The sequence below is a fragment of the Sturnira hondurensis genome, unplaced genomic scaffold, assembly GCF_014824575.4.
Source record: "Sturnira hondurensis isolate 20B ecotype Veracruz unplaced genomic scaffold, ASM1482457v3 Scaffold0013515, whole genome shotgun sequence".
NCBI classification, from domain to species: Eukaryota; Metazoa; Chordata; class Mammalia; order Chiroptera; family Phyllostomidae; genus Sturnira; species Sturnira hondurensis.
In genome coordinates this window covers 3,826,659-3,854,573 of record NW_028086146.1, presented here as the reverse complement: position 1 = coordinate 3,854,573, position 27,915 = coordinate 3,826,659, and the positions used below count along the sequence as shown (strand labels likewise).

At 41.1% G+C, this 27,915-nt stretch overlaps 1 protein-coding gene across 2 annotated transcripts in view; it reads left to right on the top strand.

The window, feature by feature from the left end:
- Window positions 1-27,915, top strand: part of PGM5 (phosphoglucomutase 5) — a 170,291-nt gene that overhangs the window by 77,829 nt on the left and 64,547 nt on the right. For both annotated transcript variants that reach the window (XM_037061711.1, XM_037061709.1), the window contains exon 7: window positions 24,466-24,581. In XM_037061711.1, coding sequence (XP_036917606.1) covers window positions 24,466-24,581 — 116 coding nt within the window. The remainder of the gene's footprint in view (window positions 1-24,465; window positions 24,582-27,915) is intronic.

The following is a 27,915-nucleotide window of genomic DNA, read 5'->3' as shown; positions in this document are numbered from 1 at the left end:
GAGAGTAAATAAAGCCCCAAGCTTTTGATGAGAGTATGAAAAAGAGTCCTAGGAAGCTGAAAAGTGTCAGGGAGATCAAAGAGAGTGCGAAGTCAGGGAAAATGACCCTCAAAATTATGTACGAACCACTGGGCTATTCCTGAGCTGAACATGCATGGATCTGACCCTAAAGAGTATGTGTAGACTTTGAGAACTCAACTGGACTGCAGCGACTTTGGAAACTAAAAATATGTTTGGTCAGTTTGCTAAAAAGATATAATTATAGATGTATATGTTCCTAAAAACAGCTTCAAAGTACATGAAACAAAAATGGACAGAAGAGGGTGGGGAAATAAAGAAATCTAGGATGATAGATGGAGATATCAACAATATCCTCTCAGAAACTGATAGAATAGACAAAATAGACAGGAATTCAGGAAAGCCGTGGAACAACATCAACCTTCAACATGATCTAGTTGACATTTACAGAATATTTTAGCCATCAGAAGAATATGTTTTCTTTTCAAGAGCATGAGTATGCACCAAGGTAGACCATCTGCTGGGTCATTCAAACAAACAAACAAACAAACAAACAAATAAACAAAAACAGAATGTAAAAGAATCGAAACCATGCAAATTATGTATGTTTACTGACAATAAATGAATTAGACTAAAATTTGATAAGAGATAACAGAACAATCTCTGAACACTTGGAAATTAAATATGCTTCTAAATATGTCTCTAAATAACCTGTGGATCAGAGAAAGTTTCAAGGAGAATTAGAAAATATTTTGTATTAAATGAAAATAAAAATGCAACACAAAATTTGTGGGATACAGTGCTGATAAGGCAGTACTGATTGGGGAACTTATATTAAAAAAGAAGACAGTTTTTAAGTCAATACTCTATGCTTTTACCTCAAGAAACTAGAAAAAAAGGAGAATAAAATAAATACGCAACAAGGAGAAGAAAGAAAATAATAAAAATAAGAGCAGAAATCAATGATATTGAAAATAGTAGAACAATTTAAAAAATTAATAAACCAACAACCTGGTTCTTCAAAAAGGTTGATAAAATTGATAATCTAGTAAGACTGAGAAAAAGAGAAGACAAATTGTAAATAATAGGAGAGCACTGTAAACAAGTCTTCTTGAATAAATTCAACAATTTAGATGAAATTGGCTAACTCCTCAAAAAATACAAATTATTAATACTTACCTAAAATCAAATGGATAATTTGAACATTTCTATGGCTATTAAAGAAACCGAATCCATAGTTTAAAAACTTCCATAAAATAAACTTCCATGGGTAGATAGTTGCATTGTTGAATTTTTCCAAATATTTTTTGAAGAATTATACACAATTTCTTCCAGAAAATAAAATAGAATGAAATGCTTCCCAACTTATTTAATGGGGCCAGCATTATTCTGACACTAAAACCAGACAAAGATGGTATAAAAAAATACAGACCAAAATCCTTTGTAAACATAGATATAAAAATCCTTAAGAAAATATTATCATAATAAGCTTAACAAATATATACAGAGAAAATCAGGGGTTTATCCTGAACGTATGAGGCTGGTTTAATATCCAAAAAACAATTGATATAATCTGCTTTGTTAACAGTTTAAAGAAGGAAAACCACATGGTCATATCAGTCAAGACAAAAAGTCATTTGACAGAATGCCAACGTTTACTGAGACTGGTATTGAAGAGATCTTCGATCTAATAAAGGCTACCTGCAAGGAAGCCGAGAGCTAAAATTACACTTGATGGTGAAAAGCCAGAAGCAAGATCAGAAACAAGGCAAGGCTGTCCACTCTCACCGCGACTGTCTAACGTGGTACTGGAAGTCTAGCTAATGTGGGAAGGCATGAAAAGGAATTAAAAGGCACAGAGAGTGGAAAAGGAAGAAATAAAGTGGTTCCTATACACAGATGCTACGATTTTCTGTATAGAAAACCCTAAGAAATCCACAAAACGGTCCTAGGAGTAATAAAGGGAGACCAGAGGACACAAAGTCAACACTCAGAAGTCAGTTGTATTTCTACACATTATCAATGGTCAGCTAGACACTGAAATGACAAAAAGCAACAGTATTTACTATTGCTCGACAGAATGAAATACAATTCTTGGCTATAAATTAATAATGACATATATAAGATTTATATACTGAAAGCCACAAAACATTTATTGAAAAAATACCCTGAATGGAGAGATATACATGTCCATGAATTTGAAGACTCAACATAGCACAGGTGTCATTTATCTTCAGTTTGACCTATAGATTTAATGCAATTCCAGTAAACATTCCCATAGGACATAGATATAGACAGATCGATTCCAAAATCCATATTGAAAGGCAAAGGAACTAGAATAGGCAAAACAATTTTGAAAAGAATAAAGCTGAAGGAATCACATTTTCTGGTTAGCAGAAAGCAATGTGGCATTGACCAAGGGGTAGACATAGAGATCAATGAAACAGAGTAGAGAGTCAGGAAGTAGACCTAAATACGGACAGTTGATCTTTGACCAAAGTGCTAGAGCAATTCATAGAAGAAAATATAATCTTTGCAACATTTTGAAAGAGTCAGAATCATCAATTCAATTAAAAATGGGCAAAAGATTTGGTTCAAAGAGAATGTATGGCTGCCAAATAAACACACGAAAAGATATTCAACATAATTAGCCTTTACAAAATTAAAACCAAATTAAAACCAGGATGAGATACTAGTACATAACAACAATTAGGATGGCTAAAATTAAAAATATATAGACAATGCCAAGTGCTGATGGTGTTGTACAACACCTGGAGTTCTAATACACCACTAGTAGGAATGCAAAATGGGACGTACAGCCACTCTGGGAAAGTTTACCAATTGCTTATAAAAAATGGATGGTTACCACATGAGTCTGTAACCCCACTTTCATGTATTTACCAGAGAATTAAAACCTTATGCTCACACAAAAACCTAGACACAAATATTTATAGTGTGGTTCATAATATGCCCCACCTGGAAACAGCCCAAAGTCCTTCAACAGGTAAGTGGCTAACAAACTGTGGTATGAGGTTATTGCCATACAATGGAATACTATTTGACAATAAAATGGAACTACTGATACACAAACAAATTGGATGAGTCTCAAGCTATTATGCTGAGTAAAAGGAGTCTGATTTAAAATGTCGTATATCGTGATTCCATTTATTTAGTACTCAAAAAGACAGAACTATAGAAGCGAAACCAGAGAAGTGCTTACTAGGGCTAGGAGTAGGGACAGGTGTGACTGTACATCATGTTTCTTGAGGGTGATGGAAATGTTTTGTCTCCTGAATGTGGTGCTAATTACATGAATCTATACATACATCAAAATTCACGGAACAGAAAACAGCAGAAAATCTATTTTATTATAGATTAATTTCTATCTAGCTAGCTAGCTAGCTCCTGTATGTTGCCCTGTATAATGTGTACCCATGTTTTTGGCCCAAACTTTCAAAAAAAGCTTTTCATTTTACTTTTAAAAAATATATATTTTATTGCCCTGCCTGGTATGGCTCAGTGGATTGAGCGCGGGCCTGTGACCCAAAGGGTCACTGGTTCAATTCCCTTCCCCTCTCTCTAAAAACAAATACATAAAGTCTGTAAAAGAAAAAATATATATATATAATTGATTATGCTATTATAGTCCCATTTTTTTCTCCCCTTTATTCCTCTCCACCCTCTACCCTGCCCCCTCCCATTATCATTCCCCCTCATTAGTTCATATCCATGGGTCATACAGGTAAGTTCTTTGGCTTCTCCATTTCCCATATTATTCTTAACCCCCTCCTGTCTATTTTGTATTACCATTTATGCCTCTTATTCTCTGTACCTTTCCCCCATTTTCTCCTCTTCCTGCTGATAACCTTCCATGTGATCTCTATTTCTATGAATCTGTTCCTGTTCTAATTGTTTGCTTAGTTCATTTTTGTTTTTGTTTTTTTAGGTTTGGTTGTTGAGAGTTGTGAGTTTGTTGTCATTTTACTGTTCATATTTCTGATATTCTTCTTTTTCTTAGATAGGTCCCTTTAACATTTCCTATAATGTTAACATTATATAACATTTCCTGAACTCCTTTAATTTGACCTTATCGGGGAAGCACTTTATCTGCCCTTCCATTCTAAATGACAACTTTGATGGATAGAGTCATCTTGGACATAGGTTTTTGCCTTTTGTGACTTGGAAATATTTCTTTCCAGCCCTTTCTTGCCTGCAAGGTCTCTTTTGAGAAATCACCTGATAGTCTTATGGGAACTCCTCTGTAGGTGACTGTCCCTTTTCTCTTGCTGCTTTTAAGATTCTCTCCTTATCTTTAATCTTGGCTAATGTAATTATGATATGCCTTGGTGTATTCCTCTTTGGGTCCAGCTTTTTTGGGACTCTCTCAGCTTCCTGGACTTCCTGAAAGTCTATTTCCCTTGACAGACTGGGGAAGTTCTCCTTCATTATGTTTTCAAATAAGTTTTCAGTTTCTTGCTCTTCCTCTTCTCCTTCTGGTACCCCTATAATTTGGATGTTGGAACATTTAAAGTTGTGCCAGAGGTTCTTGAGCCTCTCCTCATTTTTTTGAATTCTTGTGTCTTCATTCTGTTCTAGTTGAATGTTTCTTCCTTCCTTCTGGTCCACTCTATTGATGAGTCCCAGTTTCCTTCTCTTCACTGTTGGTTCCCCTTTTTTCCACTTTTCATAGCCTTCACTTTTCCCTCTCATTTGTGACCATACTCAAGCATTTCTCTGAGCATCCTGATTACAAATGTTTTGAACTCTGCATCTGATAGGTTGGCTATCTCTTCATCGATTAGTTGTATTTTTTTCTGGAGCTTGGATCCATTCTTTCATTTGGGCCATTTTTTTTTTTGTCTTAGTGCATGTGTTATGTAGTAAGGTATTTGCCAGGGCAGGAGAATCCATGTGGCTATGTTGTGGGGAAGGGGTCGAAAGAGAATAATGCTGCTTGCTCAGCTCCTAGCTGCCTTTCAGTCACCTCCTCCACTACCCACAAGCACATCGGGCCTTTCTGGTGCTGATTCCAGGAGGGTGGGTTTGTGTGTGTTCTAGGACCCTGTGGATCTCTCCAATGAACTCTCCTGTGAGGCTGGGAGTTTCTCCTGCTGCCTCAACCCTCACAGGTTTTTGTAGTCAGAGGCTTTGAGGCTTTATTTCCTGGGGCTAGAACCCTGGGTTGTGCCGACCGTCTCACTCTCCAGTTGTTCCTTCTGGTTTATCCACACATGAATGTGAGACTGCGCTCTGCCAGCTGCTTCCTCTCCCGGTCTGCTAGCCACCACCTTGCCTGCCCCAGTCCTCTAGCCACTGCCTTGCCACAACTCCTCTCCACCCCAATTGCTCATCTGGCAGTTAGATTTTCTGGCAGTTCTTGTTATTTTTTGTTTTTAAATTTGTTGTTGTCCTTCTTTTGGCAAAGTGTATACTATACCTATGCCTCCATCTCAGCCAGAATTCTCATTTTCGTTTTTTAATTGAATTTCTTATTTATTTATATTTAGAAACTAAACCAATTCTTGTAGTCCAGGATATTATTTTGCATATGGATATCATTGTTGCTTTCAAGAGTTACACTTTTAATGCATATGCATAAAAAAAGAATTAAAAACATTTATATAGATATGGAATTAGTACTACCCATATATAATGCACATTTTCATTTTTCCCTAAAAAATTTGGGCAAAATAAGTGTGCATTATACATAGCAAAAATACAAGTAATCTCACCTGAGGATATATTTTCATTGCTTTTAGAGAGAGAGGAAAGGAGAAAGGGAGAGAGAGAAGCATTTATTGGTTGCCTCCTATACATACCTGGACTGGGGACTAAACCCTCAACCTAGCTATGTGTCTTGATAGGGAATTGAACCTGCAACATTTCAGTTATGGGATGACACTCCAACTAACCAAGCCACACCGGCCAGGATATATTGTGGGTTAATTTTTTAAATTAAAATAATTTTTTAAAGTTTTCCTCTTAATGCTAAGGTGCTTTCTAGGCTATACAATACTTCTCTGGAGCAACTATTCAATGATGGACCTGTTCAACAGAGATTTGGAACTCCCCTCAAAGAAGTTAGAACTTATTTTGGAGAACTGCAGTAAATAAGCCATAACCTGGAGCAGGAGACAGTCATCTCAAAGCAAGAGCAGTAGAGACTCTGAAAATTTGCCTTGCTGCCAAGTCAAACAGAAAACACAAATATTTGTGAGGCTTTGTAACAAAAGAGCCATAAGAGTTTTGGCAGAAAGACCTCTTAATGGCACTTGTGGCTTTAAAGTAACTGAGCTTTGCTCCCATTATGTGAAAATTGCACACAGATGCACCGCATATCAGGGACCATAGCGCTGCTCTAGGGAGAGCACATTAAAGATAAAACCCTACTGACAGGGAGGAGCGTCTGTCTACTTGTGCAGATGTGGTAGCCCAGGAACTTCTTGGCACTGAACTTGAGACTGCGTGCATTGCATCACTTTGCAGTTGGGGGTTCATGGCTATTTCTACTTTCAGCTGCACAGATAGAATCTTAAGCCTTTCAGTTTGGGGACGGAATGCTTGGGGATGAAAGGCAAAGACTGAGCTTTTTGGATTGAGTGGAGAGGCATTGGTGCAGATGGGGGTCTCCAGCTCTGCACCCCCATCCATCCAACTGCAAAATATCACAATCTCTCTCTTTCCAAAACGGAGATATTGAACCCCAACTTCCATTCCCATAGGATTGACTCAAGTGCTTGCACAGTTATGGTTTGGGGTTAAGGAAGCCAGGGTAAAGTAGGGTTGTTGGCCTACAAAAAGGAATGCAATGGAAAGAGAAGGGGTAACTCTCACAACCAAGGGAAAAGTGGCCTCAGAAATAATAGGAAGCAGCTGTGACTGGTGTGGCTCAGAAAAAAAAGGCCACCTGTTTGATTCAGGTCAGGGCACATGCCCAGGTTGTAGGTTGGTTCCCAGTAGGAACGTGTAGCAACCAGTCAGTGCTTCTCTCTTACATCAGTGTTTCTCTCCCTGTCTTTCTCCCTCCCTTCCCTTCTCTCTAAGAATAAATAAATAAAAATCTTTTTGAAAAAAAGGTCCTGGGTGGCAAGAATTATGTATGAGCAATGTCTTCAGAGAATTGCCTTCCAGATCAAGTCAGGAACTATACATTTTCCTCTTTTTAACTTAAAATTTAGTGTGTACTTAGTCTAGGTTGAGAAACATGCTTGCTCTTTGGCCAGAGAAGTGGGAGTCACCTTGAGTGCCATGCGGTGGGGAAGGGAGTTGTTCTATAAAAGTAAAATAAAGTTTGATTTCTGGATAAGAGGTCAGATATAGGACAGGAAGAAGCAATATTTTCCAGATCACCATGGAGGATTATTGTACATTTTGAACAAAACAGCACCGCAAAGTGTGTGGATGGGTCTGCCTGCAGTGCAGGGAGGGACGGGGGAAGCGTTTGGTGTTGTGGCAGAACAAGCCATAGTCTAGGAGCTGGACCTGGCCCAGAACACCCAGAGGGCTCTGCCATAGCTGGCAAGTTAGTTACTCTGCTTAGAGCTCTGCTTTACGGACGTCGGGGTTTATTTAAAGGATGAAGGGGTTGGATTATCTGTTCCTTCGGATCCTTGTTGCTAGTATCTTAAGAGAAGTTTACTTTGGGCCATGACTGTGTTCCTTAGCTAGGTATAAGACTGTGTTAAATTCAACAGAATTTTTTGAGTGCTTATAGTAATGGTTCTCGAGTGTTAGAGTGTATAAGAATCTTATGGGTGGTTGGGGGGTTGGAGCTGTCCTTGTTAAAATGCAGTTTCTAAGGCCCCATCTCTAGAAACTCAGATTCAGACATGCTGAGTAGAACCCCAAAATCTGTATTTTAAGTAAAACGATGCAGGTGGTTCAGCCTACAGACGGGCATACCTGCTGTTTGGCACTCAGTGCCTAGAAGGAATCCTCCTCAGTTGGAGCTACAGGTATTTAAAAATACTTAAAATTGAGCAACTGGCATGCCCCTCAAAGCCCCCTCCTAGGCGCCCTAGATAGTGTGAAGGTGCTGGGAAGACAGTGGACACCAGGATCGCCAGGGGCATGCAACAACCCAGGGCTCTGCGTTCTCTCCTCTCCCCCACTCACTCTTTCTGCTTCACATGCAGCCATGCAATGCAACTCTGGGATACAGAGAGTTTGCACGAGGACCTTCTGAGAGCTTTCCTTTGTGTGTGAATTGTATGAGGATCTTAAACAACACGGTTTTAGGCAAAGACATCTATTTGGGATCACCGTGGTCTGTTTCTAAATTTCTGGTTTTAAGATGCCGAACCTCTAGGCTGCACTTTCACATTAAACATGTCTCATTGTGGGAGTTACATCAAAGGAAACATGCTCTGTTGTTTTCTTGAGTGTAATTTGTTCTGCAGCCTTTATTGGGGGATCTCTCAGTGCTTTTTAAAAAGTATTCAGTTTCACATCACAGTGCTCCTTGCGTACATGTCATTTGTACATAGTAAAGGAATATGTTTTATGCGTATACAATGCCTGAATCTTTATTTACCAGCTTGTATAAAGTGCCATTAAAACCTAGAGTGGGGGCCCAAGGGTTCCTTGGCTTTTGGAGGCAGGACAGAAGAGTTTGGTCACTGGAACCAGCATGTCTTCCAAGTAGATTCAGAGCCCTGGCAAAGGAAAGTGAATTACGGCAAGGGTGGAAATAGTTAAATAGTGACAAGAAACCTACTTGTGTAGTAAATAAAAATTAATTTTAAAGGTAATAATTCTATGAGGACATGACCACAGTGTTTGAGTTAACTTTGAATATCATCTGATTTCTAATGGACAAGGCATTTCCCCATACATTCTCGTTTAATACACCCTCTCATCTTTATTTGTTTCAATTGTAGGACAGGGATCGGATGAGAAAACTTGGTCTGTAACTTCTCACACTATGGCAAAGACCCTTGATAGATAAGAACTTTTTGTAGTTGACTGGTCCCCTGTCCTATTTCTGTGTTATGTTTCAAATGAAATACTCCTTTCTTTTCAGGTGCTTGATTGGTTGGGTACATGCTGTGTGTGCGTACATGCGTGTGTGCACGTATGTGTGCGTGTGCGTGCGTGCACGTATGTTTAGTGGAGAAACAAAAGGCTAGGGTGGGAGGGGTAAATAGGTGAAGGATAAATACTCCAAGTTTTGATTCTTGTTTTATTTTTTCTCTTTCCCCAGTACTTGGGGGGGAGCTCTGCATATTCTTTGGCTTTAAGAAATGCTGATATTTAAGAGAGGAACAAAAGTGTTTATTCTTCAGAATTAAAAAAAAAACTCAGCAAGTATGCATTCTGTTTCACTTGGTCTCGTAAGTAGTCCTTTGCCAGAGAGATGAGCTTTGTGTCTTCACTCTGGCGAAACACTCCCCCATCTCCTGATCGACATTCCTCCACTCGTGCGCTTCATAAATTAGGAGGGAGGGTACCATGGTCATACTTGACCATATAAGGGGAAGAGAGGCCCTGCTATTATTTGATTCTGCCCCGTGTCAGAACTGTATATAAACTCGAGGCCTTTTAAGGGAACGTGGTGCGGGCAGGGAAAACGTCCCCAGGCAGTCCATCCATTTTCTTCGCTTCTGCAGTGCTGGTGCCTGCGAGCCCTGTCATTTGGAAACATAAATCACAAGGGGGTTGCCTGTGCCAAGCTCCAGGGAGGAAAACCTCAGAGGGCTGCACTCACTGCCTAGTGCTGTCGGCATCTGAGTTTTCATTACAAGCCTAATTCACAAGTTGGCCTTTTGACTTTTAGGGTGAACTTCACAACGCACACATCCTGACATTCACTTAAACACCCCACTTCTTGTTATGAGTAATTGTGGTGACAGTGAGGTGACCACAGCCTCCTGAAGATTTTAGGTTAGTCTTGTTTGGACTGTAGCATTTGTCTCTTTGCAGGTCTGGAGTTTCGGGAGAGCTGGCCTTGAACCACAGGGTTTTCTCTTGCGAGCTCTGAGACCCTGGACTAATTACATAACCTCTTTGAGGCCCCAAATCACCATCTAAAAATGGGAAGGATAAATGTGATAAAATCTGTTTCAAGTGTCCAGCGCAGTACTTAGCACATAGCAAATGTTCAATAAATGCAGTTTTATTACTATAGCTGCCAGAAGATAGCCATAGGTTTGCTTCTTATAGCAAGTATTCCATACAATCGCCACTGTGTGATCCCGTGCACTTTTTACAGATTCTTTTTATAGGCAAAACGCATTTAGAAGTATTCTGAGAGGCCCTGGAGAATGTCTTGGTGTGATTCGGTGCACAGAGAACAGGTTCTGGGCCTGACTCCCCGCCTAGCCACTTACCAGTTTACTGCCTTGGACACACTACTTAATCTTTTGGAACCTCAGTTTTGTGGTCTGTAGTCTGGTGATAATGATTAGTAAATCCAAGCATTTGGGTTTGTCCGGGTGGAAACAAATCAAGTCAGAGCAAGGACAAAGAAAGGGTTTATTGCAAACCTGTAGAAATTTCATGGAGATACAGTGCTTCGGAGGTCTCCTCATTGCCACTAGAAAGTGAAATGGTGACCCTGGTGCTCCCTCAGGGACTGTGTGGCTCTGTCCACCTGGTGGGCACCCCAGCCGTGGCTCCATCAGCACAGGCCGCTCCTGCAACAGGACGTCTGGGCTGAAGCACTTTTTCTGCCTGGGTGACAAGCAATAGAGCATGACGGGGGTCAGTGCGTGAATGTGTGGGAGCACCCAGCACTGTGCCTGGGACCAGGTAGGTGCTCACTAAGTGTCAGTCCCATCCCGCTGCATCCCCACTCCCTCCCGCAAGAGCAGACACTCCACCCCTGGAGCTAGTGCACCCAGGAGCGGAGAGGAAGGAGGTTCTAGGTTCACAGTCAAAGTGGAGAAGTGTGGTGGGTCTCAAGGGGAGGAGGAGTTTTCTACTTGTAGGTATGTAGGCTGTCTCCTCCCATGGCAGCTAATCCTGCACCCATTTCCTTCTTTGAATCCCAACTTCTTCAGCCACATTTGACCTGCAGGAGAGGTTAAACTAACAGATATACATATATATATTTGTATGTGTGTGTATGGCACTGTTGCATAGGTTGTGATCACTGTCATTTGCGTGTAGTTTGTCTTAACTCAGTGTTCTTAATAAACACTCCTAGAGGTGAGAATCTTCTAGAGATAAGAAGCACTATGTGCTATAAGTATGGATGCCCAGGCTCTAACCAAACCTACTATTTGAAGATATTCTATTGGAGGGGTTAGGAATTTGCATGTTTAATAAGTACCTCAGATAATGGATGTTATGAAGAAAGTGTGGCAAGCACTAGCCTCTTCTGAGAAGCTGAGCAATTAAGTGTCACAAACTAGATAAAAGAAGAGGGAAACCTGTCCAATCTTGTGGGCTAGGTTAAACCTTGAAGGGCACTATCTGGGGACCCACAGATGTCATCTTGATGGTGAGTTTGTAAAAGTTTCATCCTATGAAGTTGTTTTGCTACTTTTATTTGGATTGAATATGCACATTTGGTGTCATGGCGGGGGGATATTGTGATATTTGTGATATTGTGATATTTCATCCAGCTAAAAAATCTGTGATAAGTGAATGATCATTTCTTTTTGTGAACCTTGGACACTGATTTGAGATTTTCAGAGCAATGTCAATAGCCTGGCGCCTGGCTAGTGTGCTAGGGTCGCATGTGTCCCTGTCTGGTGTTCCAGGTGGGCACAATTCACTGCGGTGGCTCTTGGCAGAGAAATTGTGAGCTGGCTGAGAGAATCCTGGAGTGGGATGCTTGGAAATAAAGTTGTAGGAGCTTCTGAAAAATAAGTACAGTACATGAGGAATGATGTGAGGATGGAGTGGAGGAGAAGGTGAAGCATTCTCTCTGAAACCTGATTGTGCGAGAAACTACTTACAGTTCTGACATGAGTTACACACCCTCCCTTGCTCCCCTCCCGTTCCCATCCCCCGACCCGGTCCCCGTGCACCAGGGTCATTTTGTCCTTCTCTGGTGCTCTTGATCAGTTGCTTAGGGCCTTTGGTATTGAAGGTCTTAAAATTAGAGACCTGAAAAATAATCATTGGCTTCAAAATGAAAAAAAAAAAGCTAAATAAACATGATTAACTACCTAGTTTAGTGTGTATAAAATGCTACATATTGTTACTTTATTAAATTTAATACCCAAGAAGCCATCATAACACTGGAAAATAATGAGTAGAATATATTACTCATTTTGAAACAATTCCTGAGTGTGCATGATCAATGAGAAATCATTGCCTATGGTTAATTAAATGAGTGATGTGTAGCTTCATTATTTCAAAAACAAAATTATAAAAATTCTTTCAACATTTATTCAGAGCAAAAATTAGATTTTTGAGTGCGATTTGGATGTACTTTAATCCGTGTGGTATGACACAGGGTGGGGTCTCCCACATCCATGCGCGCTCCTGCAGTCGCCACCACGTGCTGCTGGGCAGGGCACGTGGCTGGAGAAAAAGACAATGTGTGGCTCAAAGCTGTGTCTTTGATAGTTCTGAGACTGAGAAAAGCTGTTGGGTCCACACTCAGTCATTTGACCACAGGGGAGGGTGTGGTTTAGCCCCTGCTACACCGGGAATATGCTTGAGGAACTTGAGAGTGGCAGCTTCTCCTCTGCCTGAATCCAGGTGAGGCAAGGCCGACCGAGTCCTCGTACCCAGTTGCATGGGACACACACCGTGTGAGGGCGCCACGTTCAAGCAACAATGCTGCCGTTGAAGACACCTATTTTTGAATAGTTACTATTTATGACAGTATCTCAGCAGAAGACGTTAATGTGTGTGTGTTTTTCCCCTAGGAAAAGCGGTGTGCTTCAACACATTCCCACAGCGATATTGGGTCCTGCAGAGGGCGTACCTCCAGCACAAGGCATGGGCTGCCCCCTTGGGCTGAGGTAGAGAGTGGTGCGCCTGTATCATCGTTCACTGCAGAACGTGGGATCTTGACCTAAACAGAATGGTTTCTCTCACAGGACTGTGCCCCTGCAGCGGTTCTTAGAGCCCAGAAGCCATCACATCATCTCTGTGATGATGTTTCTCCTAGGCTCCCACTTAGGCCCAGCAGCAGCCTCCGTGTGGACTAGATCCACACAGGTGATGTTCCCTCGCTCTGCAGCTTCTGAGAAGGGGGACAGGGTAGTTGAGTGGGCTCATTTCCCTGGGGAGTCTCTGCTTCTCCAATTAATTGCAGGAACTGTGTGTTCTCACCAACCTATTTTGGTTCCGTCCCTCAGAGCCTTCTAGGCCCTCTGAGAGTCTGTCTGGGGCTGCACAGGTCACCCTGAATGCAAACAGCTGCTTTTTGCACTTCCATCCTTTCCCCTTACTGCTTCCCTGGGGCCCAAAGTCCAGGACCAGACTCTTCAGGGGAAAAGAGCCTGACTCAGGTGCCAAAGAGCCCTGTCATCAACCACAGCCACCGGTCACGCCCCTGGACATCCCTGCAGGGTCAGGCCAGCAGCAGACCCTGAAACTGGGCTGCCCACCTCTGCTGAGCTCAGAGCTTCTTGCAAACCAGGACTTGGCGGAGGGGTATTCTCGCTTCCCTGGGGTGCTCTTCTGACTTCTCATCTCTCAGGCCTCTCTGGGAAAGGGACCTTGCTGGGAATCCTGATGTGACTTAAGAGTATTTGACCCGTTCCTTCTCCTTTGCTCTCCAAAGGTGTCCAATGAGGGTAAATTCCTTTGAAGCACACCCTGCCATGATCATATATACAATATACTTCTCAGTTCACCTTAACCCGTGTTTTCCATGTGTCTGTCAGGTGCCCTTGTCAATGTGAGCAATGGGAAACATCAGCCCTGTCAGGTGCCCTTGTCAATGCGAGCAATGTTCCTACCCCCTCCTTTAAGTTTTACAGTGAAATGAGCATTTTGTTTTGAGAAAGCCCACAAAGGTAAAGAGAGGTCCGTTTTAATGTAATCCACTACTTGTTCACCATAGACTTTTAGCCCTGCACTTGGTACACTAACATACCCTTAGTTAGAAGTAAGGCTGCCAATCTTTTCAGCCAATCCTTTGTATAATTCCATTTGGAAATCTGTCCACCATAACTTAATTTTATCCTGAACTTGTAATGGTCTCACGTACTTGCTCCCCTCGTATTTGAAGGATTTAGTTTTGGAATCTAAATTACATTTTACACCTGTAGGGGGAGCCTGTGTTCTGATAGACCTGGGATGCTTGCATAGCATTATCGAATAGCTCCAAGCACTGGCTCTTGCCAGGCTGAGCCCTTGCCCTCCAGAGGCACGCAGATTAGAGGGAGTCAACTGTCCCAACATCAGTGCCATGTCTTGTGCTGAGTGTGTGCCTGGCGGGGTTTGTAGTGGCAGCACGAAGGGACTGGGCAGAGTGACCTGCCACATCAGGAAGCAGTGGGAGTCTGGCGGAATAAGAGCGTGCTGGGGGTCTTCCCTTTGCTCCCAAGACCCTCTTTCTATCCGCTCTCTGCTCGCTGTCCCTCAGGCTGACCTCTGTGGACTGGCTCGTCTTCCTTCAGATTTCAGTTGGGTTGGACAACTGGGAGCACAGCAGATATCAAGTAGAGGGAGGGGAATGTGTTCGGGAATTTATTTCTCCTGCTGTAGGGTTTCCATGGGCTGGCCACATGCTCAGGAGGTCTTGGCTCCTGCCCGGCAGCTCTCTCTGCCCAGCTCTGTTTCTGGGTGTCGGGAATGCATCCCGGGGTGGGACAATGCCAGCCCTGGTGTTACTTGCCCTGCTGCGCTGGACTCTGCACACAGGTGCTCTCTCGCTCCACTGCCCACACCTATGTCAGTAGTGTCCGTATAAAACTCTCAGATTGCTCGGTTTGAGTGTTTCGTCTCTTCCTGTTGGGACCCTTACCTGACACACAGAGCGTCCCCACCTAAATGAACTGTGTGTGCAAGGATCTGAGCTGCTTGGTGCTTTAAGGGGACAATCAAAACAGTGGTTTGCTCCAGCAGGAGGCTAAGAGGGGAGGCAGAAAGCAGCCGAGGAGGTAACCATGCTAATACCTCTGCTAATGTCTGTGCATCCCTCTGGGTGTTTGGGGCTTCCCAGGCATCTGCCCATCAGTAAGGAGGTTTGCTGTTATTCCATTTTGCAGGTGAAAGAGCTGGGCTTTACCTTCTGCTGTAAAACCACTTCTCACTAACGGACCTCAATTTTAGTTTCTTTCTTCATAACTGTATCTTATTAAGCTGAAGTATTTTTTGAAAGATAAATTAATGGGAGAGCAGAATTAATTTGGCATGACTTTCCCTTAGATCTATCAGTAAAATTAAACCCCATCCTGGGTAATGGATGGAAATCCTGGAAGAGTAAGTGCAGTCAGTCTTGAATATGGTACCTTTCAGATGGGGTGGCTGCCTCTGTTTCCCGTGATGAACACCTGTTTTCTCAGAGGCCGTGCAGAGAGCCCACCCAGATGCCTGATGTCTCGATCTGGCTTCCCAGGAACTGGCAACCTGGGTCATCCATTAGGGGCACAGCTCTGAGCTCTCTGGTGAGGTGAAAGGTCAGGCAGAATGACTCATGGTACTCCAAATCCAGCCTGGGCGCCTGCCACTTGCATCCCCAGAGGGAACCTCTGGCAACGTGAAGATCTGCCTGTGTCTCTGCTCAGGTATCTCCGCCTGGAGGCTTGAGTGCTTCAGCCTAAAGATTCTTTGTCTTCCTCTTGTCGAAGAACCAGGAACTCCCTAAGGGAGCTGAAAATAAGCCTCAGTTCAGAATCATATGCAAAACTGGTAAATTCTTTTCTGTAATGTTGGTGGACAGGTTAGCAGGAGAAGTGGGAAAGGAGAGAACTTAGAGTACTCAGAACACAAGCACCATCTCTTAATGAAAGGAAAAGAAAGGTTTTGACTCCTATCCATGCAAGTGGAAAGCACTGACTAGGAATCTTGGGAATTGTGCAGGCCAATTAATTACAACTGGCTACAGGTAGTGGGCCCAGACCTGCCTTCCGCCTTCAGAGGCATAGCTGGTTCTGGCTGGTTCTCTGAACCAAATGGTGTCGCATCTCATCATTTTAGTCATTTGGTCCTACTAATTCTTCAGAGTTGCAAATATCTGAAACTTATTATTACAGAGCAGGAATCATATCCTAAGGGGTTTTCAAATTGAATTAGTGAGGGGGAAACAGTCATTGGAATAGCGGAGATCTAAGAAAATCCTGCAAGATAAAAGTACACACTTAATTTCCTGTGGCTCTTTTGCCTTCTATACTCTGGAGCCCTGCAACCATGGTTGTTTATTTGCCATTTGTGTGAATAAACCACAGCTGGTCTGCTCCGCTACTGAAAAACAATTTGGTTGCTTCCAGTTTCACTCTTTTCCTCTCTCACCAGTCGTGCTGTAGTAGACATCCCCGAACCACGTCTCCTTGTGCACAGGTGCTGGTCTCCCTAGGACAGGTACCGCGAGGGGGCCTTGGGCATCACAGGGCATGATCAGCTCTCCTGGGAATTCTCAAATTTCCACGTAAAGTGAGGGCACTGATTTACAAACTGCTGTAGATCTTTGGATTTCTGATTTGCCACCAATCTGGAATTATTTAGGAATTATTCAATTTTCTTCTTTTTTTTGCGATGGGTGTGACATTATCTATTTTCTGATTACTCTGTATTTTTATATTGGCCAGTTAATCTCCCTCTTCTGTGAATTGCGTAGGTCATTTGGGTGTTTCATCCTGATTTACAGGACTTCTTTATTTAGGTTTGATACTGATTTTACAGCTGTTTGCATTGCAAATAGCTTATTGCAATCTATGGCTTAGCTCCATTTTTTGGTGTTTTTGACAAAATAGACATTTTTACAAATTTTAATGGGATTAAATTTATCAATCTTTTTCTTATATTTTGACCCAAACTGTGGCACACCCTGCTTCTTCTTCTTCTGTTTTTCTCCTCAAAATCTTACTTCTGTTTACTCAGGGGGATGCATTGCCAGTGCTCTGTTGAATATGAAACACCAGAGCAGGAAATGGATGTTTGCTTTTTGAAAACTGGTAGTGCCGTGATGTTCCGAGGTTCGCCTCTGCTTAACATTTTACCCATAGCATGGTGATGTGGTATGGTACGAACACTAGTTTTCTCTCTGAGCTTCGTTTCTTGTTTAGAATGAGTGTCCATTGGTAGTCGCTGTGTTTTAGTTAATGTCCAGTGCTCAGATGCCCTGTTTTATGACCCAGGATCAATATGATTTCTATATCGCCACCCAGGAAAAGATGTTAATTGAACCCAGAAGGGAAAAACTAAGGGCCAGCTTTAAGAATGAGACGAAGCTTTATTTAGTGAGATGTTCTTTTCTGGGTTAGCGCTCTCCCGCCAGTTTTTACTACTTGTTGCCTAGAGGAGTACATGATTTGATTCTAAATTTTCCAATAATGTTATATAGGCTTTTAAAAAGCTTCAATACAGTGTCTACATAACCAAAACTTCAAAGCAAAACAAAGGACAAGAAGACGATGTACACTTTGTTATTCTGGAAGCAATGTCATTGGCAGCTGACAGTCGTCTTCTTTTGCAGCGTGGCTGGAACACATAGGGCTTCGAGTTTGCCAGCCCCAGCTCCTCACCAGTTCTTCTTCTTTGAAAATAATGAGAGCCAGGAACAGTTTACACCAAAGTACTCAGGCACCAAGATTGCAAACACAAATACTTGTCAATTCCCAGGCATAGGGTTGCAGATTATTTACTAGCTTAAGAGAGTGAACCTGTGATTGTTTCAGTTTTGTATATTTTTCTCTTACTCTTTGGTCATTTCCCAAAGCCACAATTTTTCTTTTATGTGAAGTCAAGATCCTCAGAAATATGCCTGCCTTGTATTTCCTGAGAGAATTAAGATCTCACTGGGAAGGCTCCTATTTCCCCCCATAGCACCTGCACTAAAATAAAACTACAGAAGCCTCCAGATAAGGCAGCAAAGGCTCCTGGGTTTAGGGGTTCACCTTTGTTTGTTTTACAACTGGCCAAAATCTAGAAGTTTGGAGGGAATGTGAAACATGCAGTTCCCTGTAGCTTTACTTGGTAAACATTCTTTAGAGGATAAGTTCTTATTCCTCTGTGTAAAATATCAAGAACGGTGGAAATGTTGGAAACTCTAGGAGCTTTGCAGTTGTTAGAGCGCTTCCTTTTAATTATCTATGATTGCATTCGAGTCTCGTGGCCTCCCTGACAAGGCAGGCAAAGAAGGTGTTATTTAAAACGTGAGTTTCGAGGTTTAGACCAGGCTGAGACACTGCAGGCCCTACAAAGAAGCAGCTCTCTGCGAAAGTTTATATCCAAGGCCGAAAATCTTTTGTGGTCATCTTCATGATGACAGCCTCATGTTTTATGTTTATTTTACCTGAAAGTGTGAGTTGCTCCACCCCAAGGATGAGTTTAAGAGGAGACTTTAAGATTGCTTTTAGAAGACGAGGCCTGACTGAGCTCTGCCTGGTGCTTGTTTGGGAGTTGTGTAGGCTGCCTTAGAAATGCTTCTCAAATGCAAACTCTCGCAAGCCGTTTGCCTCCGAGCTGCTCCAGCTGGCAGTGCCAGACAGCAGTGAAGGGATCTGGGAGTGAACTTACCCACAGGAACCTCCTAGAGGATGAATCTGAGGCTAGTTTTGCTAACTGTCTGCTAGACATTAACTAGCATATCCAGAATGCTACAAACTCCATTTTTAGTAGGTTATGTCTTGAAATGATATAAATGTGACTAATTCAGATATGTACTTAGTCTTAAACATCACGGAAAGCTTTTTTTCTTTTATATAAATGTTTCATTGAAGGATAATGTATGTAAAGAGAAGATATAGCTCATACATTGCCCAAGGACTTTTCACAAAGTGAACATACATACTCACATGACTACCATCAAGATCACAGGTGGCAAACACAAAGCCTGCAGGCTAAATCCAGCCCTCCACCTTGTTTTATCCGGCCCGGCACCTTGTTTCTACCCAGCAGCAGCGCCGAGCTCGTGCTTAATTGTTAAGGAGTAGTTACATTTATACAGTTCTAAAATTACAGTCAGCCCTTTGGAGGCAACTGCAAGGCTGATGTGGCCCCTGGTGAAAAAGAGTTTGACACCCCTGAGGTAGATCAAGAAACGGAGCAGCAGGCCTGGAGCTCCTGGGATTCACCATTCCGACCACCCCTCCCTCCCTTCCTCCTCCCTCTCACCCTCCCTCCCAGAGCCAGCCGCTAGCCTGACCCCTGTCACTAATGATTAGCTGGTTTTTATCTTCATCGAGGTGTAATTGACAAATAAAACCATAATATATTTAAAGTGTATGACATGATGATTTTATATTTGAATATGTAGTGAAATGATCATCACAATCAAGTTAATTAATACATTCAGCACCTCACATGGTTACTGTTTTGTTTGGGGTGAGAATGCTACTCACAGAAAATTTCAAGTGTATAATACATATTACAAACTATAGTCACCATGCTGGGCATTAGGTCCTCCAAACTTATTCATCTGATAACTAAAAGTTTGTTCCCTTTGACAAACATCTTCCCATTTCCCCTACATCCCAGCCCCTGGCAACTACCGTTCTACTCTCTGTTTCTATGAGTTGGACTTTACTACTTTTTTAAGACTCCACATATAAGTGATACCATATGGTATTTGGTTTTCTCTGCCTGTCTTGTTTCACTTAGCAGAATACCTTCCAGGCTCATCCATGTTGTCACAAATGGCAGGATTTCTTTTTTATGGCCACATAATATTCCATTGTAGATACATAGTACCACACCTTCTTCATCCATCTATCCTGGATTCCAAGAGCAGCTGGGTATTATGCCTTGTGTACTTGATATAAGCAGTCATTGTTTATTTGCAAGCTTAAAAAAAACTTTATTCCTCAAACTTTTGATTCTCATTTGATCACTCCGTAATTCTTTAACCTCCTATTTTCAAGAAAGGTATTTGCTTCATCTTGATGACATCACTACCTAGAAAAGTTCTCTTTCCTTAAAATGCCTAATTTAAGCAAAACATGCAGAAATGACTTAATTGTATATTTAGGATACTACAAGGAAGGAGACTGAGAAATAAATATTTTCTCTTTTGTTATCTAATAGCACACCTTGAATAATAGCTATTAGTCAACTGAAATCATACAGAATTTATGGAGGGTAAGTCTGACAGGTGCTATCTTACCCTAGACAGGGACTGGCTATAAAGGAATAAAAGAGGTAGTCCCTACCTCAAAGAACTTCCAGCACATTGGTGGTGGTGCTGGTGATGTCTGTGTGTTGAAGCAAAGTGTAAGGGCGAAGCAACATATGCACAAACAATGTTCATGTGAAGACCCATGTCAAGTTAGAGGAAGCACAGTGGCAGGAAGGGTTACTGCGTGTTTTTGTTTTTTGCTAATTCATGCTTTTTAATATCAATGAAAGCACCTGTTGCTGTCAACTGGTGGGAAGCACCTGTTGCCTGACCTTCTGGGAAGAGAACGTGGCTACACCTAGGAAGAACTTCTTCCGGGGAAAACTGTGTCCCATGGGAACACCAGCCATGTGACAGGCCCCATGCTGAGGGCTGTGCAGGGTTCCTCTCAGAGACAGTCCTTCATGGGCTTTCCCAGCCTTCTGGTGGGAAGTCCTATTGCTGTCTAGCCTAAATGCCTCAGGCTGCTTTTGGCTGACCAGGAAGGGTTACTTTGGACTGACTGCATTGATAGGACAAGGGTTGTCTTAGTTCAGATAATGGAGTTTCTGCTACAAAACTAATCCCAAAATATATAAGGGATCGCACACAGCAAAAGTTAAAAATTCAGCCATCAAAAGTTAAAAATGGGTGTTTTTCATTAGTAATTCATTCTGCTTGAAATATTAATTTAGAGATTCAGATTCTTCTATCTTGTGGGTCCACCATCTTCAACGTGTAGCTTCAGGATTGCTGGGCTTGTCCACATGAGACTGGCAGAAGGAGAGAGAACAAGGAGGAAAGAAAGTTTTAATAGCCAGATCTGAAAGGGCCTTTGCCATTTTCCCTTGGGTGTCATTGGCTGGAATTCCACCATGTGGGCACAGCTACCTGTGAGGGAGGCTGGGAAGTGTAGTCCAGTTGGGGGTGTGAGAAAAGAGGATTTGTTGGCAACTTAGCAGCCTTAGCATCACTGGCTTCGGGACAGCTGGGCGTTGAAGATTGGTCTGGAGGCAATGTGAAGTCTTTTGAGAGAGCCTGGAAAAGAGGGTTAATCCAGGTAAAGTGAAAAGCGTGAAGGACTCAGATCTGAATAGAAAAAAAATACAAGAGTATATTTGAAACATAAGAGATGGTCCAGTTTTCAGGAGCATGTAGGGAACATCATGGGAGAAACTGTTAGAAAAATAGGTTCAGGCTATTTCCTTAAGCCACATGTTTTGAAGTTTTAAAACTCATACTGAGGAGGGTTTTTTTTTCCTTTTCCCCTACTGGCGTTCACTCCCACTTGCAGAAGAATCATGGCCCAAATCCATTTTCTTTCTTTTCTCTCACACTCTGGTCTTTCCTGGAAAGTGAGTTCTTGCATTTGTCTCCACAACTCGGGGACAGCAGTCTGGGAGAGGGGTGCGGCCCCTCAGCACGAGCAGCTTTATTTTGAGCTTTTGCGTCGGCAGGTTTCAGAGACTTCCTAGAGGCCTCCTGCCGAAAACCAGTATGGAGAACATACTGTGTCTGCTGAATGCTGCTTGGGATGGATCCTGAGTACATCAGACGGAGAAGGGAGAGGAAATTCCTTTCAGACTCAAGGACATAATCAACTTATTTTCAAGATCCTGAAGTTTAATTAACCACATTGTTTTCTTAGGTTGCTTAGCTCCAACCGTGGCTCATAGTTATAAAAGTATCCGGTCCTTTAAAATCCACCCTCATCCTTCGGCCTGATGACCTCCTGACAGTGATTAATTGGGGAGGGTGGGAACTGGGGAAATCCTTTCTCCTCCCTTTGGATCTGCCAACTTGGCTTTGAATCTGCATGAAGGTTGTGGCCAGAGAATATCCATTTCCACAACCTCTGCACTCACCTCTGTTCATGTTCTATTTGGTAATCATATACATTCGTATTTGCTAAATTAATTTTGACCCAGGCTTTTCTATGTGCTGCTGCAGGAAAGCTTCTGTGTGAATTACTCCTCCTTCCTTGAACTTCTGACCATGATATTAATGGTTCTGAAAATTTACCTTGGCTCTACACTTTGGGGAGGATTTGTTTCATTGTTCCTGCCAGGATATGAGTATAATTGTCTATCTTTCTTAGACCACTGAAATAAAGAGAAAACAGACCCTTTGATATAACACCTGAACATTTAAAAGGTGCTTTTTTTCCCAAAGCAAACTTAAAAGAGACTTAGCCCAAATTTTTTCAAGATCCTGAGCTCATTAATTATATATAAATTTTATGGAAAGGGAGGCGTTTACTTACCTGTATCAAGAGTTTCTAAATTTTTTTCCCTCTCTAGCTGGCCACAGACCACACTTAAAGAAATTGTTACATTGTGTTCTCTGTCCTATGTGCATCTTCTGTTTCTTTTTTAAGAAATTTTAACGGAATTGGGAGAAACATCCATTTGTTGTTCTACTTACTTTATTTTTTTAATTTTAATTTTTATTTAATTCTTGTTCGAGTATAGTTTTCTGTCTTATATTCCCAGCCCTGCCCCCCTAGTGCTCCCCACCTCCCTCCCATTTCCGGCCCCCACCTTAGTTATTGTCCATGTGTCCTTTATACTTGTTCATGTGAGTCCATCCCCCTTTCCCCTATGATTCTCTGTTCCACTTACTTTATACATTCATTGGTTGATTCTTGTATGTACCTTGACCAGGGATTGAACCATAACCTTGGCATATCAAGGCAATGCTCTAACCAACTGAGCTACCTGGCCAGGGGCTCTTCCTCGTTTTCACCAAGGCAGCCTCACTGGTTCCTCTCTATGGCCATTTTCTACACTTAGGGCCTTCAAAGAACTAAGCCTTGCTCGTTGCAGGCATTTGGCGTCTTTTTCTTTTGAGTGCTTGCAAGTGTGAAAGGTAAAACTCTTCAGGCCAGTGTCTGTGGTACCAGTTCATTCCCCAGCATGCTTTGAGATCTATGTACCTCTTGACACATTAAAACATCTGGCGAGGCAGCATAATGTAGGGAAATAGAACCATGAGAAGAGACTAAGCAGACCTGGGTTCAAATCCTAGCTTTGTCTTTTACCTCTGTAAGACCTGAAAAAACCAGTTGACCTCTTTGATCTCTGAGCCTGAATTTTGATAACATTGATTAGTTTTAGTTATTTTTGAATTGTATCTAAATGAAACATTACAATATATGTTTGTTTGTTATTGATTTCTTTTATTCAGTGTTTGTGAGATTCCTTTAAGTTGTTGTACGTAGTAATAGTTCTCTCAGTATTGCAAATTATTTGTTCATTCTACTTTGATGGACTTTTGGGTTGTTTCAGTTTTCATGAGTTTTGATTCTATGATAATTTTGATAAAAAATCTTTTACCCATTTTGTTGAGTAATGTCACACAGTGTGTTCTCCCAGAAGCAACTTTGAGAGAGATTTGCTTAGAGGAAGTTTATTTCTTCCTGCCATCAAGATTAGAGTTGCCTTCAAGATCAACACCTACAGGGAAGTGAGAAAGGAGGATGGGATAGAGAGGGAAGCTGGCCTTCGATGCAGTCACATGAAGGTCTCAGCCAACCTGTGGGGAGCTCTGGAACTGAAATGGCCCACAGAGTTGTGCCAGTTACAGGCAGGAAGGCTGGACCTTTACACATCCCTCATTCACCAGTCATTCGATGTGGACTGACCAGGGAAATGCCCATGACTTTGAGTGAGACAGCTCTCTTTCACACTAATGGGGGCCACATCTGTGAGCTGTCATCCATCCACATTCCTAGAAGATGGTAGAATGAGCATTCTAGTCCTAACATCCCTAGAATGAGTGTGTGTGTGTGTGTGTGTGTGTGTGTGTGTGTTTAGGGTAAAGCTGAGCAGTGCACCACAGTGTCCATCACATGTCATTAGTAACTGCTAGGAGTAGAATTGCTGGTTTATAGAATATGTGTACATTCATCTTTAGAGGATACTTTCAAACAATATTTCAAAGTGTCTGTACCCAAATACCACCTTAATTTAGATTCTGAGATCCCCAAATGGGGTCTTACCACAAAGATAAAAGAACATTTATAGAAGGGAAACATAAATACAGGAATTTTCTATACATTAACTTAATATAGTCTATATTATGGGGAAAGCAAACGTGAGAACCATTGGAGTAGGCTCTTTATCATTCTCTACCTTATGGCCCGACATCCTGAAAACTGTCAATATTGTTCTGGATATCTCGAAATGTAATTATGTGATTAGTACGTCCTAAGGATTTCCTTTTGTGCTCAGAAGAGAACAGAGATACATGAATTGACTGTTGCCTTGGATTTCGTTTTTCAGAGTGGCCAAATCAATGAAGGTCCCTGTGTATGAGACCCCAGCTGGATGGAGATTCTTCTCAAACCTGATGGACTCGGGACGGTGCTCTCTGTGTGGAGAAGAGAGCTTTGGCACTGGTAGGCTTTGTTGCACTGATGTTCCTGGGAGGGACGGCTGTAGCACTCTGTGACCCCAGTGTGGAGACCTGTAAGCCCAGTGTGAATCAAAGGCTGGAGGAACAGTTAGGGGCAAATAAATAAATAGGAAAGAAATACACTTGGTAGAATATGTGTTATGATACACTTACCTCAACTGCCCAATTCTTCTTCTTCTTTTTTGTTTTTAACTTCCATTTATTTAAAAAAATTGCTGTTATGGACATTTTTTTTTTAAAAGCATGAGTAGGGAGAATATCATATTGAATTTCCATGTGCTCATCAGTTAATTACAATCATCATCAGCTCACGGTCAATCTGGCTTTATCTCTACCCTCATCCGCCAAGGGAGCCCTCCTTCCTGCTTATTGGAAGCAATCCCTAGTGAATCCTTAAGTAGAATGACTATTGAGAAAAAAGTACATAACCACATTATCATGCCTAAAATGTTAAAAAAGAAATAATTTCTTCTTTCAGTATTTTAAGCATGTCATTTTATTGTCTTCTGGCTTGCTTGGTGTCCAAAAGGTAGACTCTAATTCCTACTTCTCTCTTGAAATTCTCCCAACTTCCACCTCTGGTTGCCTTCAACATTTTCTTTTTATCTTTTGTTTTCAACAGTTAAATTATACTATGTCTAGGTATGTGTATTTTTTTAAAACTGTGCTTGGGTATATCTCGGATTCTTGTTTAGTGTCTTGCATTAATTTTAGAAAATTCTCAGCCAATATCTTTTCAAGTATATTTTTCCCCATTCGCTTTCTCTTCTTCTGGGACTCTAATTACACACATGTTAGATAAATTATGACCATATGTTGTTTCAGAGCTCTTTTATCCACTGTTTGCTTTTGTTTACTTTTATCCTTTTGTGTTTGAATTTGGGTAATCTCTATTGACATATATTTAAGTCATTGGTTTTTTTCTTAGCTGTGGCCAGTTTACTGATGAGCTTACTGAAGGAATTCTTCACCTCTGACATCATGTTTTTATTAATAGCATTTCTCTTTGAGTTTTTAAAAATAATGTTTCATCTTTCTAAAGAAATCCTTCTCATATACATTGTTTATATGAAAGGAAGTTCAAAAAATCCTCATAATGTATTTATAAAAATTGTGTACTTATTCTTACATGTTTAAACTTCAGTCACCTTCAAAGTACCCTCCATTTGATGTGATACACCTATGGAGACATTTTTTCCACTGCTCAAAAGAGTTTTTGAATTTGTTGTTTTTGATGCCTTTTAGTGTTTCTCCTGTTTTTGTTTCACTTCTTCCACATTGGTGAAACAGTTTCCTTTGAGGACTTTTTTTCATCCAGGAAAACAAAACAAAAAAAAAGTTACTCAGGATGAGATCAGGTAGATAGGGAGGGTGGGGCATGGGGGTCATGCCATTTTGGTCAAAAACTGCTGAACACTCAGCACAGTGTGGGCAGGTGCACTCGTAAGTCACCTATTATGAAATGGGCAAATGTGTTGAAAAAATCTTCAACCAAACATTCAAAGAAAAATTAGTATCTATCCTTCTCAAACTATTCCAAAAAAATTCAAGAGGAGGAAAGACTCCCAGACTCTTTTTACGAGGCCAGTATTATCCTAATCCCCAAACCAAGTAAAGACACAAGAAAGAAAATTGCAGGCTAATATCTTTGATGAACATAGACACTAAAAACCTCAACAAAATACTAGCAAACCAGATCCAGCAATACATGAAAAAGGTCATACAATATGATCAAGTAGGATTTATTCCAGGGATGCAAGGATGATATAATATTCATAAATCAATAAATATGATACATCACATAAACAAAATGAAAGACAAAAACCACATGATCATATCAATAGAGGCAAAAAAAGCTTTTGATTAAAATCCAGCACCCATTTATGATAAAAACACGTAGCAAAGTGGGAATAGAGGTAGCATACCTCAAACTATGAAATACCTACTGCAAACATCATACTCAATGGGCAAAAACTAAGAGCATTTTCCTTTTCCTAAGATCAGGAACAAGACAAGGGTGTCTGCTTTCACATCTTTTATTTAATATAGTACTAGAGGTCCTAGCCACAGCAATCAGACAAGAAGAAATGAAAGGTATCCAAACTGGAAAGGAGAAAGTAAAACTGTCATTGGAAAGGAGAAAGTAAAACATGATAGCATGCATAGAAGAAAACCCTATAGACTCTACCACAAAACTATTCAAACTAATAAGTGAATTTGGCAAAGTAGTAGGTTACAAAGTCAATATTCAGACATCAATGGCATTTTTGAATGTCAACAATGAACAATCAGGAAAAGAAACTAAAAAATATCCCATTTATTTTAACAAATACAACAACAAAAAATAAAGTACCTAGGGATAAATTTAGTCCAGGAGATAAAATACCTGTGCTTGGAAAACTACAGAACACTGAAGAAAGAAATTGAGGAAGATACAAATAAATGGTAGCATACACCCTGTTCATGGTTTGGAAGAATTAACATTATTAAAATGTATATACTACCCAAAGCAATCTACAGATTCAATGCAATTCCTATTAAAATACCAGTGGCATATTTCATACATGTGAAACAAATACTTGAAATTTTTATATGGAACCAAAAATGCCCTAAATAGCCACAACAATCTTGAGAAAGAAGGAAAAAGTTGGAGGGATCAAAATACTTGATATCAAACTATACTACAAGGCATTGTAATCAAAACACTCTGGTACTGGCATGAGAGCAAACATACAGATCAGTGGAACAGAATAGAGAGCCCAGAAATAAACTCATGTCTTTATGGCCAATTAATATTTGACAAAAGGAGCACAAGCATACAATAGAATAAAAGTAGCCTCTTCAATAAATGGTGTTGGGAAAACTAGATTGGTACATGCAAAAAATGAAGCCAGACCACCAACTTAACCACACATCAGAATAAACTCTAAATGGATAAAAGACTTAAATATAACTCATGATACCATAAAAGTCCTAGCAGAAAACATAGGCAGTAAAATTTCAGATATCCTGTGTAGCAGTATTTTTGCCCATATATCTTCTAGGGCAAGGGAAATAAAGGAAAAAATGAAGAAATATGACTACATTCAATTAAAATGCCATTTTGATGACTAAAGAAAACATCAAAATGAAAAGGGAACCAGCTGTATGGGAGAACATATTTGCCCACAATACATTGGACAAGGGTTTAATCTCCAATATACATATAAAACTCATACAACTCAAGGACAGGAAGACAAACAATCTAATTAAAAAATGGGTAAAGGACCTGAATAGACAATTCTCCAAAGAGGACACACAGAGAGCCCATAAACATA